The sequence below is a fragment of the Papio anubis genome, chromosome 10, assembly GCF_008728515.1.
Source record: "Papio anubis isolate 15944 chromosome 10, Panubis1.0, whole genome shotgun sequence".
NCBI lineage: Eukaryota > Metazoa > Chordata > Mammalia > Primates > Cercopithecidae > Papio > Papio anubis.
In genome coordinates this window covers 49,105,539-49,119,677 of record NC_044985.1, presented here as the reverse complement: position 1 = coordinate 49,119,677, position 14,139 = coordinate 49,105,539, and the positions used below count along the sequence as shown (strand labels likewise).

The 14,139-nt window shown below is 36.4% G+C and overlaps 1 protein-coding gene across 3 annotated transcripts in view; it reads right to left on the bottom strand.

The window, feature by feature from the left end:
* The window catches only part of LOC101002284 (sodium channel protein type 2 subunit alpha), a 163,380-nt gene that overhangs the window by 14,816 nt on the left and 134,425 nt on the right, over positions 1–14,139 (bottom strand). For all 3 annotated transcript variants that reach the window (XM_021923690.2, XM_021923691.2, XM_031651314.1), the window contains exons 18-23: positions 13,924–14,044; positions 11,831–11,985; positions 8,893–9,066; positions 4,636–4,758; positions 3,080–3,361; positions 352–405 (exon numbers count right to left, since the gene is read on the bottom strand). In XM_021923690.2, the coding sequence (XP_021779382.2) occupies positions 352–405; positions 3,080–3,361; positions 4,636–4,758; positions 8,893–9,066; positions 11,831–11,985; positions 13,924–14,044 (909 nt within the window). The remainder of the gene's footprint in view (positions 1–351; positions 406–3,079; positions 3,362–4,635; positions 4,759–8,892; positions 9,067–11,830; positions 11,986–13,923; positions 14,045–14,139) is intronic.

The following is a 14,139-nucleotide window of genomic DNA, read 5'->3' as shown; positions in this document are numbered from 1 at the left end:
AGAGGCGGAGCTTGCAGTTAGCTGAGATCAGGCCACTGCACTCCAGCCTGGGCGACAGAGCGAGACTCCGTCTCAAAAAAAAAAAAAAAAAGAAAATACATCCAATAAAGTTTTGTGTCAGGTGCCTTGCTAAATACTAGAAAAGATATGTTAAAAGATACATAGTGATTAGAGAAAATCATCCTATGATAATTTTGAAAGAAATAATATGATTAAATATTTTATCCTTATAATATAGATGTTTTACACATTAAGCACATAATTTTATTTTATTGACAATGTCACTAAATTACAATATTGTAGAAATATACATTTAATCAAATTAAACAATTTCCCTCTAACTAGACTTACATTTCTTGAGTCAACAGCTGCATACATAATATCCATCCATCCCTTAAACGTGGCCTGTAAGAAAAGTCGTATCATTTTCTTTTTTCCCAAAATTATAATTTTAGAAAATAAATTCGATAAGAATAATTGATCAAGATTCTATTTGACCTGTATTCAATATAGGCATATAAATAAGCTTGAAATTTGTATGTACTTTTTAGGGAATGTTTTATGATATGCATTGAAAATACTTCAACTTTATATTCCTCTATAACATCTTATGTGCATATTTAACCCCATGTATAATTAAATAATGATCTACTGTAACAATATGCTATCATAAAAACAATATTGACAATGTTTTACTCTGATGTGCTTATATAAAAATATATCATGTAATTTGATGACAAGATTTCATGTATATAGTATCAGCATCAGACAAGTTCAAAAGTATGCTGCATTATTTATCTTAATGCTTTCTTTTCTACTTATTTTTTTCTAAATGATTATTACCAATCACTGATCATGACAATTTATTCTTGAAAACCTTCTTAATATTGTTGAACATATTATTTTGAGGTAATTACTCTATAAGAGGCAGCAGTTTCCTAATCTGAAAACAACATATTCCACTGCATTTCCTTTTTAAAATATTTGTTTTCTGTGCCGTTGACATAGTAATCTTGAAACCAAACTTCTGTATGTTTTTTTTCAGTTCCTTAGTGCCACAGGCTCTGCCCCTTTCCTGACTATTTTAATAGTCATGAGGATCGTGTAAGTGGATTGTGTCCGGGAGCTAGTGGATATTTAATACTGCAGTCAGTCAAATAGCTGAATGAATTCTTATGAGTGCATAGCAGACACAATAGTCTCAATTGGAAAGTTTTCATTTACAAGAGAGCAATTTTCCTATCTGAAAGTCTCTCTCTTTCTCTGTCTACACACACGCATGCGGACACACACACACACACACACACACACCCCTTTTCAACCCCCCTTGGGGCCAGCACTTCTTTCCTCAGAGTAGGAAGGGAGGAAAACAACGAGTGCCTAGATAAAACACCCAGTGAAAAGGACTTGTGCTGTGCTACCAAATGCATAGTCGGGAGACAATGAAGTTTTTAGAACTATCATGTTTCCAGCCTGGGGCAGAAAAGATCATTCAATCATGGTAAGAGGAATCTAGGCAGATGGGCCTAAGGAAGTATTTGTAAACACTGAGGAAGAAGAATTTTATTTTATTATTGTATAGTATTATATCATTTTATATGGTTTTAGTGCATCTATATAGAGTTCCTAAAATGTATATGCATTTTTGTTTCAGTTGCTTTTCAAAAATATATTCATTTTTTAAATTGACAAATTAAAAATGAATATATTTATGTTGTACAAAATGATGTTTTCAAATATATGTATATTGTGGAATGGCTACTTCAAGCTAAGTAACATATATATCGCTTCATATACTCATTTTTTGTGATGAGAAAACATGATATCTACTCTTAGCTATTTTCAAGTATATATTATTATTAACTGTAGTCACCATGCTGTACAATAGCTCTACAGAATGTATTCCTCTTGTCGAACTGAATTTTGTATCCTTTGACTAACATCTCCCATTATCCTACAGCCCCTGGTGATTGTCATTCTGCTTTCTGCTTCTATGAGTTTGTGTTTTTTAGATTCCACATACAAGTGACATCATGTGTCATTTGTCTTTCTGTGCCTGGCTTATTTCACCTAATATCCTCCAGGTGAATCCATGTTGTATAAAAGGACAGGATTTCCTTCTTCCTTTAAGACTGAATAGTATTTCTTTGTGTGTATATATATATACACACACACACACACAAATATATACATCCAATAAGTTTTTAAATGATTATTACCAATCACCAATCATGAGGGCTTATTTTTGAAAATCTTTTTAATATTGTTGAACATACTGTTTTAAGACACTCTGTAAAAAGAAGCAGTTTCCTAAACTGAAAACAAATACATTCAAGTGCATTTACTTTTTGAAATACTTTTCTGTTGTGTGGACACAGTAATTCTGAAAACAAAAGTCTTGTACATTTTCTCAGTTTCTTAGTGCCACAGGCTCTGCCCCTTCCCTGACTACTTCTATATACACACACACATATAGACATACACTTTTGATATATATGTGCATATAGATATACACATATATAGTGAGTGTATATATATCTATATGTGTGTATATAGAAATATGTGTGTATATATATACATATAATATACATAGTAATTCTGAAAACAAAAGTCTTGTACATTTTCTTAGTTACTATGTATATTATATGTGTATATATATATATACACACACACACAATTTTCTTTATCCATTTATCTGTTGATGGACAATTAGGTTGTTTCCATATTTTGGCTATTGTGAATAGTGTTGCAGTGAGTGTGAGAGTGCAGATATCTCTTTGACATGTTGATTTAATTTCCTTTGGATATATACCCAGTAATGGAATTGCTGGATCATATAGTAGTTCCACTTTTAGTTTTTTGAAGAACCTCTGTACTGTTTTCCATAAAAGCTATACTAATTTATATTCCTGCCAACAATGTACAAGGGTTCCCTTTTCTTCACATTCTTGCCAACATTTATTGTCATTTATCTGTTTGATAATAGCCATTCTAACAGGTGGATATCTCATTATGAGGAAGAAGAACTTTACATCCATTTTAATTACACGTCATGGAAAATAACAAAGTGATTACTTACTACTTGAAGTAGAGACAGATATCCAAGTCCCACGTTATCGAAGTTTACTTTCACATTTTTCCACCTGGCAGTTTGATTGCTTTCAATGAGAGCTTTGCACTCGCTGTAGTTGTTAACCACGCTTACATCAAACATCTCTCCAGTGGTGTAGTTAATACAATGGTAAAACTTGCCAGCAAAGAGATTCACTCCCATTATACTGAATATTAGCCAAAAGATCAGACAAACCAGAAGTACATTCATGATAGATGGAATGGCTCCTAAAAGAGCATTTACAACCACCTGGCACAGGATGAGAAGGAAGAGTAAGTGAAAAGCCGACAACAAATATTTGCTTAGTTTTAAACATTATTACAAAAACAGTCAAATGATTTAAAAAAATCTGTTTCAATTGAATATTGGGAAGAAACTGGACTCTAATAGCTCCAACTAAGAATTTTAAAATTATGAATCAGAAGACTATCAAGGAATTTTATATTGGAGAATGTTTTCTCAAGAGGTAATAATATACATGTAGCAAATTTACCTCAAAGGATGGAACTAACAGTAAATGCCAAAAATAATTAAGAGTATAAATAGTGACATGAATATATAAGTCAAAAACACTTTAAAAAAATCGTACAAACCATACAATTTGCTGCCCAAAGAGTGTACAAGAGACCACTTGGGGATCAAATTCCACACAGAAAATACAAAAAGTATTCTGGTACTGAAAGTTTGATACCTTTTGTTTATTAAGCCTTCTACTGCAAAAACTTTTCTTTCAAATTGGTAAAGTAAAAAGAATTTAACAGCTAATAACTCTTTTCTATGTAACCATGCATATACAGACACTCACAGACACACATCTACACACACCATTCATCTCTGGTTGTCATTGTAACATGCAGATGAAGTCTAAGTAACTACTTTCAAATATTACAAAAAGTATCATTTTTAAAAAATCCCCTTTGAATCAGCTAAAACCACTGAGACAAGGCATCATCATTTTCTAGGTGGTGGGTATGTGGTCTCAGGTTTTGTGCCTCAGGGGATGACAAATGTCAGCACAAACTCCTCTGTTCTTTTGTACTACCCTTCTAAATGAGCATTAGATTTCCAGTTGACCTACTTTTTAGCCATCTCAGCCTGTGTTTAAGAACTAAAAGGCTTGATTCAAACATCAAAAGGCTCAAAGTGTATCACAGCGGAGTAGTGAAGAAATGATGAGTAACGATTTGGTAGGCTTAAACTACAGCGAGTAGGATTTCCTGCACATTTATAAATGAAGTGAACATAAATAATCTTGATTCAAATCAGCAGCATAACTATAGAGATTTTTCCAAGTGAAAATCTAGCTAATTAGAAACAGTCCCTCTGGCATTATTATACTCTGTGAGTGACTCCAGCAGTGCCAAGTATTATGGACATCTGGTAAATATTATTTTTGATTGATTAGCTATGTCAGTATGAATGTGTGGGACACAAATTTTCCATAAATTTGACATTTCTATGATACAAAGTGTCAGTCTGCTCTCAATAATAATTCTGACAATTTCTAAGGCATTCAGTCTTACCCTCATTCCTTCAAACCGGGACAAGGCTCTCAGTGGCCTCAGAGCTCTTAGTGTTCTGAGGGATTTGATGGCACCAAGTTCTGAGTAACCCAAGGCATTTGCAGTTAAGCTAACCAATGAGACCTATACAGAAAAAGCAACACAATTTTCTTATTTACATACAAAAATGTCTACACAGTTCAGCCTTGCTCTATGCAATGAATCAGTAATTCTCAAGCTTTCATGAGTTTCAAAATCACCCAGGGGTCTTGTTAAAAACACCAATAGCAGACTCTGAGTTAGTAAGTTTGGGGAAAGGCCTAAGAATTTGCATTTCTACAGGTTCCCAGGGTGAAGTTAATGATACTAGGCTGTGAATACTTATAAAAAAGAAGCCCATATATGTGTTCTATTTTAAGATTCTTGGTAGGAAATGTTTTTGAAAAATTAAAAGTAAAGAAAAAAAAAGAGAGAAAAATGTGATCTTCCTCTACACATCTGTAAAACTTATTTCTGTATCATTTCTAATAATATTGAGCAGATCTGAAATGGAAAGAAACATTTGATACACAAGTAAACTATGCAAACCACTGGTGAATATGAGCATGAACACATTTAAAAAGGTCTAGGCCTCTAAAAAGCAGCTTTGACTTTTTACAAATTTCAGTGTGAAGGACATGATATCATTAATTAGGTCAGACCAAATTAGTGAATAAAAAAAGTTGAGATTTTATGATAAATTAGAAATTGAAAGAACAATGTTGTCTTTAGTTATTCATACAGATGACCAATGTAGTTGATAAAAATTATAAAGTCTTAGCTAAAAAGGAAAAGAAAACTGGTCAGGGGAACATACACATGTCCAATTTCCTTTGAAAACATATAGAAAAATTATTAAAATTATATAAGCTAAGTAAAGATATTTTGTTCTAAAGTGCACCTGAATTTCAAAAGCAGGTAAATAAAAATAAATATGCAATATAGTTTTGCAGAGTATGGCGTTAATATATATTTGAAAAATATATTTTTTAAGCAAAATAAGTGAAGCACATTGAAAGTTGTTACAAAAAACAACTTATTCAAAACAGGTTTGCATGTGCAATTTGAAAGTGAAGCCTCTTGAATACAGAAAACAATGAGCTATAAAATTATGTCTTACATAGTTAATATAGTTCACTTAAAATCCAAACTTTTAGGCTTTGTAAGTCCCTTCTTAACAGATAATTGAAAAATAGTTACTGAATTATCATGACTGGTGAAGCTTTTCTGTATTTAAGATATGAGGACCTGTAGTACTTTACCTTCTCTGAAGACAGAACCAAAAAGAGATAAGCATAAGTTAAAGGACGAAAGATAAAAGTTAGACAGAGGAAAATATTCTGAATGGGGTAGTATTTACTGACTGAAAAGAGGTTGTAAAACATTCAATTTTATGTGACTTGTGTAGCTAAATGTGAAAAAGGAGATACATATAGGCCTTCTCTTTCTGGGACATTGCAGCAATCTCCTAATTGGTGTTTTAATCTCTAAATAATCTCCTTTCTATTCCGTCATTCACACCTCCACCTAACTTCCCTCCCTAAAAGAACAAGTTGGTCTTGTCACTTCCCTATACGTAATTCTTCAATAGCTTCCTCTTTATTAAATCATAAGTCCAAATTTCCTTGGATGGCACCTCAGGTTCTTCAAACTCTTCTCTAACTTATCTTTCTTACCTTATCATCTCATTACAAAGGCTTACCTCACCCTATCTACTTGTTTCTGGAACCCGCCCTGCATGTCATGCACCAATGTTTTAAGGAATCCATGTTCCTCCCTGTTGCGGGAAGTCAGGGACCGCGAATGGTGGGACTGGCTGAAGCCACGGGGCAGAAGAACAGAAACTGTGAAGATTTCATGGACATTTATTAATTCCTCAAATTAATACTTTTATAATTTCTTATGCCTGTATTTACTTTAATCTCTTAATCCCGTCATTGTCATCTTCTTCATAAACTGAGGAGGATGAACGTCACCTCAGGACCCTGTGATTGTGTCAACTGCACAAATTGTAGAGCATGTGTGTTTGAACAATATGAAATCTGGGCATCTTGAAAAAAGAACAGGTTAACAGCGATGTTCAGGGAACAAGAGAGGTCACTTTGAACTGGCCGCTGGTGAGCCGGAACAGAGCCATATTTCTCGTCTTTCAGAAGCAAATAGGAGAAATATCGCTGAATTCTTTTTCTCAGCAAGGAATATCCCTGAGAAAGAGAATGCACCCTGAGGGTGGGTCTATGAACGGCCCTCTCAAGGCGCGCCGTCTTTTATGGTGGAGGCTGAAGGGATGAAAAAAGCCCCGGTTTCCTGTAGCGCTCCCAGGCATATTAGGACGCGGAAATTCCCGCCTAATAAATTTTGGTCAGACAGGTTGTCTGCTCTCAAACCCTGTTTCCTGATAAGATGTTATCAGCGAGGATGCATGCTGGAAACTTCATTAGCAATTTTAATTTTGCCTCCTCCAGTGGTCCTGTGATGTCGCCCTGCCTCCATCTGCTTTGTGATATTTTATTACCTTGTGAAGTATGTGATCTCTGTGACCCACACCCTGTTCGTGCACTCCCTCCCCTTTTGAAAATCGCTAATAAAAACTTGCTGGTTTTACGGCTGGGGGAACATCGCGGATCCTGCCGACATGTGATGTCTCCCCCGGACACCCAGCTTTAAATTTCTCTCTCTTGTGCTCTTTCCCTTTATTTCTCAACCCAGCCTAGACACTTAGGAAATAGAAAAGAACCACGTTAAACATGGGGAGCGGGTTCTCCCGATACCTCCCTCAGCTGTGCCTGCTGGCATTCACATCTCTTAAGCTCCAGCTCACACTCCACTTCCCTCTTGAAGCCTTTCCTCCTCCCTCAAGTAAAGAGGTGGCACTTCTTGCCCCCCAGGTCACTGTGTGCAGAATCACGTGACTAGGACATGCGCCCTGCAAACTGTGCTCTCCTTCCTGTGCCTGTGGGGTCAACAGCAAGAAGGCCCCTCAGTGCCCCTCAAACCTGGCACCAGCCACAAGGGCCTGGGGCAACATCGGGGCGTCTTTGAAGGTAGAGGGGGGGAAAAAAAGAGGTGGCACTTCTAATACAGGTGTCGACTTACTGTGTACACATCTGTCCTCACTTTTCAACTGTAAGCTCCTGCAGGACTAGAAAAATGACTTATTTATATTTGTATCTTTCATAATGAAATAGATGAGCAATAAGCATATTTGATTTAAAGCAAAGTATTGATCAGTTTAATATACTATCATGATAGTTTTCTTAAATCTAAAAAGGTAAATATCAGAGTACTTTGGGTAATATGATCATTAACTGCGGGACAACTAGATTTCTCTTAGGAGTTTCCTTATATCCAAGTAGTATTAACTTAATACCTTTATCCTTACATTGATATATTAAGTTTCAGATATTTTTGTTATGGATTTGCCAACTTATGATAGGTACATACAGAAAATAGAGAAAAGAAATAGTATCATGCATAATCCCATTATACAAATCAAAGAATGGTTATAGTTTTGGTGCATTTTATATTGTTTGTAATGTCCAGACATATGTAGTTTTAAATATTATTTATGTTCTTCCTTTATTGCCAAAGACTGTTAATGTAATTCTGCATGTAACCTTTATATGTTTAATAGTAGTAGTATATTTAAAAGTAGATTTACCTCATATTCAATTATACAAAAATCCTCATATTTTAGTACTTCATCTTATTTTATTTTAACACCAATGTAGTTTAATAAAACCTTTGGCTGCTTGGTCAATAGCCAATTTGCTTCTATACCATACAAATCAAATGTCTCTTGCTTTTTTGGACTTTCCAATTTCTTTGTAATTAATGATTCATCTGTGTGACCTAAACTCAATAGGCTCTAGTGATGACAAAGATACTAATGTCAAAGATGCCTGTGAAAAATTTAAATACAGTTATTTTGTGAAATGTGAGCATGCAAAAAGCAAAATTTCTAAATTCATATTTTATTTTGCATCACTTGAAATTTTAAATATTAATTTGAAATTAAATGAATAAGTACAGTATGATGGCCTTTGACTTTTATCTATGAATGTATGTGTATTTAAATTGGTAAAAATGTTTTGGGGCATCCTCTCACTGTGAAATGAGAAACATAATTCATATTTGGGCTGATACAGTGTTACTGAGTGCCTACACTGTGTCAGGCACCATTGCTAGAACTAATACATATATGCCAATGAATAAAGCAGCAAAGTGCAGCATACTCACATCAACAATCAGGAAGTCTAGCCAGCACCAGGCATTGGTAAAATACACTTGAAAACCATATGCAACCCACTTTAGCAGCATTTCCAGGATGAATATGTAAGTGAAAACCTTGTCAGCATATTCTAACATGGTCTTAATGGTTTTTCGCTGCTCAATGTATATATCTTCAAAGGCCTGTAAGTCAAAAAATTCTATTAAATTTTATGATCAGAAACAGTCTCTAATTCATGATTTCTTTAAAAAGGAAATGATGCAAGCTTTTATCAGGTGCCTAAGGCTGGAAGGTTTAATGTTTCCCATGGCTGAATTTTACTTCATCATTATCTGATCATAAATGACTGCTGACTGGGCATTTCAGTCAACCCAGGGTTTCAGTAGTTTTTAAATTTTGGTCTCAGGGTACCCCCAAAGAGCTTAAAGCTTTTGAGAGACTGCCAGCTGCTTCTCTCTCCATCAGGAGGCAGCGGAACGCCTGGGAGTGGATTGGTCTCATTCAGTGCAGACTCAATGGAACGCACCCTCTAGTAATACAGATATAAAGCAGGGAGGTCCCTCAGCCGACGGAAAAAGGAAAGGATTGTCATTGCTCACTTTCTTGTCTCTCTCTCTCTCCCCCCTCTCTCTGTCTGTGTGTTTGGGTGGGTGGGTGTATGTTTGGAAATTCCCTTTGACAGAATTTTGCAGAGCCCTTGGGAAAGAGTGGGTAACTCATTTGCAGGAAATCCTGAGGCTTCTGGAATGAAAGGACTATTTATCTAACTTGATCTTCCTATCAGAAAAATTATCAGGAAAATCTGGTAGCCTGGATTAAAGACAAAGGAACATTTTCTTTTTTAGATAACAAGAATCAGGGCTTGTAACCAGAGCTCCATACAAGGATCGAAAGGTTTCTGGGCTTTGCTTAGAGCTGAAGCTGTAGACCCCTGAGGAGCCAGCCACTGTGCCAGCACATTGTGCAATTTGGTGAGCACTGAATGGGTGTAACTCAGAACAAAGAGCTCCTACAGCAAAGGTACTAGTCACCCATGAGACTTCATAGTTCTCTCTCTACTTGGCTTTAGAAAGCACATCTGGCAAGGTGCAGTGACTCACGTCTGTAGTCCCAGCACTTTAAGAGGCCAAGACGGGCAGATCTCTTGAGGCCAGGAATTCTAAACCACCCCGGCCAAACATGGCAAAACCCAGTCTCTACTACTAAAAATACAAAAATTAGCCAGGTGTGGTGGCTCACGCCTATAATCCCAGCTACTTGGGAGGTTAAGGCACAAGAATGGCATGAATCCAAGAGGTGGAGGCTGCGGTGAGTTGAGATCAAACCACTGCACTCCGGCCTGGGCAACAGCAAGACTCTGGCTAAAAAATAAAAAAGTAAAATTTAAAAAAAAAATAAAGAAAATTAAGCATGGCTGATCCTCTTTAAACTGAGTATATGGCAGGACACAGAATTCTTACTCAAATCAGAATTCGGCTTAGAGGCCTCCAGATCCAATGCAGCAATTCTCCTAATGAAATCAATTCACCAAATGCTCTAGTAATTATTAAATTGAAACAGTAAAAGGAATGCAGCCACATTTGTATTACCAATTAAGAAAATAGGTCATATCATTTTCATTATATTAATATTTTGTTCCAGTTGATCATTTCATTGAATGAAATCAGACTTAAGTTTGTAATGCCATCACTTTTCTGCTAGTCAGTAATTAAGTTAGTCTACTTCTTATCATTCACTGTGGTTGGCAATAGTGAATCAGTGTGAAAAAGACAGAGGAGTCCCCTGCAGCATGGAGTTTATGTTAAACAATTCTGATAGGAACAGGAGGCAGAGAAATTCTGGGCAGAAGAGAGCAGGTACCTGGCAAGGACCCCACCCTCAAGCCTGGAACCGTGCCCCAAACTGAGAATATACATCCTTGTTTTCCCACTTAAATGTTGCCTTTTCCAAAACCACCCATGGTGCACCCTGCCCCCATCCCGTGCCTATGTGAACCCCAGAACTCAGCAGGCAGACAGGAGGAACAGCTGGACATTGGAGACTACAGTTGGACATCAGAAAGAAGTGGCTTGACATCAGAGGGACAGATTGACAGCATAGCTTCGGGGAGGAGTCTGGCTGGGGATGGCCAGACTCCAGGGGAAGATTACCTTCCTGCTCCGTCTCCTTTCAGCTCCCCTTCCCTCTGAGAGCCACTTTCACTGGCAATAAAATCCCCCACATTTACCATCTTCAAGTTGTTGGTACAACTTCGTTCCTCCTGGACACCGGACATGAACTTGGGTACCACAAGTGTGGGTGCAAAAGGCTGTCACACTGACCCTCCACTGAACTGTTAACATTTAAGCCATCCATGGATGGAAAAGCTAAAAGGACACTGTAACACTTCCTCTGGGGCTTCAAGGATCCCAGGCACCCTCCCCTAGATGCTCCCGTGGGACCGGTATGGAGTTCACTCTTGCCAGTGCCCAAATGCGCTCGCCTTGGCTCCTGCACCCACTCACCTGCGCTCCCCCTCCTGCGAGGGGTGGAGCAGTGAGTGAGTGGAGTTCGCTCCTACCGGCGCCTATGCACTCTAGTTCTCACCTGCAAAGGGGTCAGGGAAATACCGTGCTTCAGTCTGATATTTAGCTGATAATCCTACATCATGTCTACATAACCAGTCTTAGTAAGAACTGCCTCTGATGACTAAAAGTCAGAAAGATCCTTCTTTAAACATTACAAGAAACCTGAAAGATCTGAGTTCGGTTCCACCTGAGGGCTACTCCAGACAGAGTAATAAAAATTGCTATTTACTGAGCCTCTCATACTGTGCTAAACACATCACACATATTTCTTCTCATTCTTACAAACATCTTAATTTAAAAGTGAGTAATATGAGTTGATTGAAGGGAAAGGGAAAAGATTTCAGGTGAAACGTGAAGGAGTGGATCGTGCATCACCTACCAGAGCCCCACTGCTCAGCAGAATCATGAAGACAATGAAGGTTTCGAACCAATTGTGCTCCACTATCTTATAGCATGTTTTCCTCAAATTCCACCAGAGTTTCCCTTTGCCTTCTTCTATGCTTATCTGACAACACTTGAACTTCCGTACACAGTCTAAAATACATGGAAAAAAACAAAGAAAACAAATTACTCTTTGATTAGGTATATTTGTGTTGTGGGAGATTCATCTACAACATTACCTGATAATACATTGTAAATAACATTAACTTTTAAGATAGCTTCCACTTACAGAAGCTATCTTAAAATCATCTATATGGCTTTTTAATCATTTGTTTAATAAATTTTTTTATGTTGATAGCACTACTATAGTGGATTACATTACACTGTGAAAACACAATATATAAAAAATAGAAGAATCAAAAGGAAAATAAACTTACCAAAAGTTGATATTTCCATCCGGTCGTTATCCTATGAGTGTAATTCCACTCTATATGGACCTTTTACACATTTGAATTCTGATTAGTTCACTTATTGGTATAACTATTTCCCATCTTTATTATAAGTAAATAAATTTGTGAAAGATTTCATAATATTTCTCTAAATATGATTACTAGAATTAATATAATTATTCTACTTTTTTTTTTTTTGAGAGGGAGTCCAGGCTAGAGTGCAGTGGCCTGACATTGGCTCACTCACTGCAGCCTCCGTCTCCCAGGTTCAAGTGATTCTCCTGCCTCAGCCTCCCGAGTAGCTGGTATTATAGGCATATACCATTATGCCCAGTAGAGATGGGGTCTCACCATGTTTGCCTGGCTAGTCTTGAACTCCTGACCTCAAGTGATCCGCCTGCCTCGGCCTCCCAAAGTGCTGGGATTACAGGCATGAGCCACCGTGCCCGGCCCAATTCCACTATTATTGAATACTTCGTTTGCTTTAAATCTGGCCATTATCAACAACAATCTAATAAACACCTTTCATAATTTCTGGATTGCTGGATCAAAGGCTCTTCAACAAATACTTATTGAGTATCTACTATTGTCAAAAAATTGCACAGAACAAATTATACTACTATAACATGTAAAACATAGCCTTGCCCTTAAAGAATGCACATTTTAAGTTGGGGCAATTTGTCTACAATTCTATAGTTATGGAAAGCAATAGTTATCACAAAACAAAGTGTTATGAGAGTTTTCTGGTAAACTTTAATTTTTGAGCTTTATGGAGGAAATGGATTTGGATCTTGAAGGATATGTAAGAGCCATATGTATAAAATGAAGCTGTAAGAATGGAGAAATAATGATATAAGTCAAACTTAGTGACAAGAAAGTCTGTGAGTTGCACAGAAGGAAATAGGAGTGAAAACTAGAAAAGCAGTTTAAAGCCCAGGGTTTTAGGTGGTTTGATACACAGCATTGCTATCACAATATATAACTGATCCATACCTCAAACAACATAATTTTAGTTTTCTTCAGAAAATCCTTTTGCGATTACTCCAGTGACATGTTGCTCCATATCATATGACTCATAGTATATTTTGGCATTTTTATGATCTATCTTTTTTCAGAAATAATAAAAAAAAATTGGCCTTGACTGAAACAGGAGTTGTTACTTAAGGACAAATTTAAATGTACACTTATCAATTAGTACCCATTATAATATCACAAAATAGTGAATCATAAATTACTTCTCTCACTTTCTTATTTATTTAATTTTTAAACCTAAAGAGAGATGTGTGTGATTTGGCTTTCTCTCCTGTAAGATATTTTAGAAGGCCACAGAAAAGCCAGTTAGTAATATTTCTTAGAGTTAAAAATGATTCATAAAAATGAAAATATCTAATTACATAAATTAAACTTTGCCTTTTAAAAAGCTGCATTTCTTTTTCAAACGGCAAATGCAAAAAAAAAAAAAAAAAAACAAATGAACAGTTGTTGGGTAGGTACAGATGATTACTAGATAGATAGATAGATAGATAGATAGATAGATAGATAGATAATAGATGGTAGTCAGATAGACAGACATTTAAATAAATAGGAAAAAATGGATAGATAAGAGGATACTCAAGACCACATATGTTATTGTTTTGCTCACCTTCTGTAAAACAGGCTTCAGGTTCAAGGGATTCCTCAGGTTCAACCTCAGGTTGTTCTCCCTCGGCGGGAGCTCCTATATCAACTGTGCTGCCTTCAGATGAACTAGTTGCATTTAGCTTCTGAAAATCAATCCCACAAAAAAACACACTTAATTATTTTCTTTAATCTAAATGTAAAAATTAATTAGGTGTGCCCCCCCATCTTCTGTATGAAT